The sequence below is a fragment of the Dipteris shenzhenensis genome, chromosome 15, assembly GCF_047967505.1.
Source record: "Dipteris shenzhenensis isolate YYH24624 ecotype China chromosome 15, Dip_SZ_1.0, whole genome shotgun sequence".
Classification (NCBI taxonomy): Eukaryota; Viridiplantae; Streptophyta; class Polypodiopsida; order Gleicheniales; family Dipteridaceae; genus Dipteris; species Dipteris shenzhenensis.
Genome location: NC_141610.1, coordinates 51,171,044 through 51,174,681, shown reverse-complemented (window position 1 = coordinate 51,174,681; position 3,638 = coordinate 51,171,044). Strand labels below are relative to the sequence as shown.

The 3,638-nt window shown below is 48.0% G+C and overlaps 1 protein-coding gene across 1 annotated transcript; it reads right to left on the bottom strand.

Annotated features, from left to right (window-relative positions):
• Positions 1-767: 767 nt before the first annotated feature.
• On the bottom strand, positions 768-2,818 carry LOC147893945 (F-box protein At5g46170-like). The gene is made up of 2 exons (XM_087385759.1): positions 1,426-2,818; positions 768-1,318 (listed from the first exon to the last, which is right to left on the bottom strand). Exons 1-2 carry the CDS (start codon positions 2,518-2,520, stop codon positions 1,193-1,195), a joined length of 1,221 nt encoding a protein of 406 aa, XP_087241885.1. The 5' UTR covers positions 2,521-2,818; the 3' UTR covers positions 768-1,192.
• Between the last annotated feature and the right edge of the window lie 820 nt (positions 2,819-3,638).

Below are 3,638 nucleotides of genomic sequence, written 5' to 3'. Positions count from 1 at the left end.
CTGCCCACATGGCAGCCAATCCATGGCACGATGGTGTGCTCAATACAGATTGCACACAATACCATCACGTGTGGCATTGACCCAATGGAATAAGAGAGAATAGAATACAGTCACAAATTAAACTAAGTTTTTTAAAGACATAAGGGTGTGCAAAAATTTCACGCTCTGGAAAAACGTACTCAGGAGGAAACTAACCTCGGAAAGTTCAGACCAGTCGGAAGGACAAAAACAGCAGCATTCCTTTTGTGATGTAGGCGTATGACAATAAGGTCATATAGTCAAATCCTTCACATAAATGACCCTAAACAGCTCTTGAGTTAAGAAACGAAGCCTACCCTTCATGCATGAATGTCGAACACGAATGATGTTACTTTTCGCCAAAAAAAAAAAGAAAAAGAAAAAGAAAAAGGAATGCCGTTACTTGAGCTGGAGAGCAAACGACACGATTCACTTACAAGGTGACATAAAAGACCTCCTCGTACCAACCTTCTCCAGAGTATGGCAAGTTCAACTGCCAGTTGGTTGTTCAGTAGAGAGAACCAAACTAAGGTGAGATCAGCCAAACAGGAAACAACCAAGAAAAACACCTCTCAACACCACTGACACTTGCAACAATCATGCATAATAAGCCCAGCGCTGAGAAGTTCATAGCACCAACAAGAAAACAGCGCAGGCTCACCGAGATTTGGCACAAACAAAGCTTCCAATGCTTTTAAAACGAAGGGACAGGGAAACATTAATATAAACTGTAGGCACAAGCACGGGCATCGGATCCAGATAGAGTTTCACCATTTAAGCTCACAAAAAACCCTTCCTCAGAAGAACTACAGACAAGACACGTGTCTGACCTATAGACGCCTTGAGCATATTGATGCGTAGGCTACATAGTGAGAGGTCTAGCAAGAAAGACCTGAAGGAAAGCACGGGTTTGGAAAATCAAAACAGAAAATTTTACATCAGTGCACAATTTTAACAGGTTACACTGTACACTTTACAATCGCACCAACTATCTGAAATCTTTGCCATGTATCTAGGCGAACTCGATCATCATTTCAATCTGACGGGGAACCTTTCTTGATGATCCGTTTATGTTAAGGGCACGGATTTCATGCCTCATCCTGGCACTAACGAGTCAAGAGCCCAGATAATTGGGCTCGGGGGAGCCAGCTTCAGTATTGCCTGGTTGAGTATCTCACACTAAGCTGCCAAACGCCTGATTGGACGTGGAAGCCTGATCATAACCGAACAGCCCTTTATCGGCAATAGTCCGGGTAACAAAACTTGGGAGCTGGACAAGCAGTTCACGTCGTCGCTCCACCTAAGTACAGTCGCAAACACTAATGAAAAAGAGGTTCGTAACGTACCCCAGAGCGAAAGGCTTTGCTAAAACGAATTCATCTCTAGGAGGTACGTGCGCCTTCTCACCAGCAGGCTCGCAGCAGTCCTGAAGGGCTCCTCGAAAGCAGCGGATAAGAATCCATCGACCTCCTTACGAACGGGCTGATCACTTGGCCGTATTGACACTAAGGTGGCTCCCTTGAACGCTGTTCCCCCCGGAAGCTCCAAGTAAGGTGCGTACCACAGCTTCATGTTCAAAGCTGGAACTTGGGTCCTGTTGGACGATGCAGACGCCGCCAGCGGCTTGTTTTTGAACTCGTGCAATTGCTCCTTGCACATGCACAGAGTCCCCTGCCCATCTGCGTCGGTAAGAACAAGACTCACCAGCGTGGGATGTTCGTGTATGATCTGTTGCAGCAGATAGTGCCTGGCTGATGCTGCGATGAGCGAGCTGATTGTCCACACAACTCTCAGCTTCAAACCTCCGTTGGTGTAGAACGATTCCGGCAGACTTCCGCCGTCATCTTGAGCTGTTGCTGATTCTGTGCCCTCTCCCACCATCGGAACTTGTTCTTCGTGCCTGCCTTGCTGAAACCAGGACTTCCCAAACTCAAACCTGTCCCTCTTCTTCTCCTTGTCGGGATTCACCAGCGCCGATGCGCCAAGAATGACGCAGTTATCTAGCGTGCTCCCGAACTCGGCTCTCCACTTGAGCAGAACACCGTCTTCGATGCCCAGCTCTCCGCCGGGCAGCTCTATCCTCAAATTCCGGATTGCCTTGAAGTTCTTCAATACTTCTCCGGGAGAGTGGTGCGAGACTTCAGCGAGCATCGCCTTCTTTGGTCCCAACAAGTGCTGCAGGATCTGCAGAGGCTTCACAATACTCCCAACTACTAACCTGACCAGATGACCGAAAACCCCGCGGCCCTTCACAGTGAGAGCATTATCCTCGCCGGAGATGACGCAATCCACCTTCACTGTGACATTCTCGACCAGGAAGACGAGCGAGTGAAAACGCTTGGAGACGACACCGCACCTTCCGAGGGCCTTGATATCTGCAACTCTGTTGAATATTTGCAGAAGGATAGAGTCATGAATCCGATCGAAGGGATCAGCGAATGCCAGAAGCATGTCGGGGCAGACCGGGGGGGGATCGGCCGCAAATTTACTGTCGAGGTACATGCGTGCGGAAGCAAGGGTAAGCAACGTGGGAAGGAGCTAAAATGGAGGCTGGGAGCGAGGAAGAGGAAGCAGGAACGGGGGGGAAGGAGGAGAAATGGGGAAGCTATCCTGTGCTATTTGCTCCTATTCACCTCTCTTTTGGTGCTTCAGCCATTGCTTCTCTCTGCTGCTTCCGTTATCATTTTGTGTTTCAATTTCAAACTATTGCTGCTTATACAACTCTCTCTTGGTCCTTCAGTCATCGCTTTAACCATTGCTTTTCCCTGCTGCTTCCATTATCATTTTGTAAATAATACTACCCTCCTCCCACCTTTTGCTCACCTTTTGCTTTCCATGTCTAAGTTCGATTAGTTACGTCGTCGACCCAACAACGATCATCCTCTTTTAGCTCCTTTAGCTCTCAAATTACGGCTCATTACCGTCCCGCACAGCGACCCCTCATCCTCCCTCGTTCCCCGCGTCCGACATTGATTCAGAAGCTCTCGACAGACATATACTCAAAACTTTTATTATTACAAAGTACAAACTCCCTCTCTCCGCCCGCTCCGCCCCCACAAACCTCTGCCTGTCCGCCGGAGCCCACCCCACTTCTACCCGACCGCACCCATGGCTTCAAAGTTGCACCCGCTCTCTTCTGCTCACGCGCCATGGCTGTCATGCGCAGCGGCCCCCACTTTTTCTCTGCACTCGGCGCGTCCGCCCGGACACTTGTCAACGTCCCAGCCGCCGTCCTTGGCAATCGTTTCAAATAACAAATCGTTTCGCGAATTCGCAGATAACGAGCACATTTTAGGCGGGGACTTGGAATTCTTCCACAACAAAAGAAAGAGCAGTACTGCCCACGAGAATGCCCACCAAGCATCTGCACAAGCTCTCAAATTTCATCATTCCCAAGCACCAGGTTTCAAGTTTTGCAACCAATGGCTCAATCTTTTTTTAAAACCATAATTATTTAAATGGCTCAATTTTCCCATCCAAACCAGGTTCATAAATTGAAAAGCTTTAAGTTCAACCTCTGAAACAAAGGCTAAAAGGCCAATTTTAGTCAATCTTTAGTCAATCACAACCCATAAAAATTACATTATTGGTTGGTTGTTTTTCCCCCAAAAAAAAAAGCA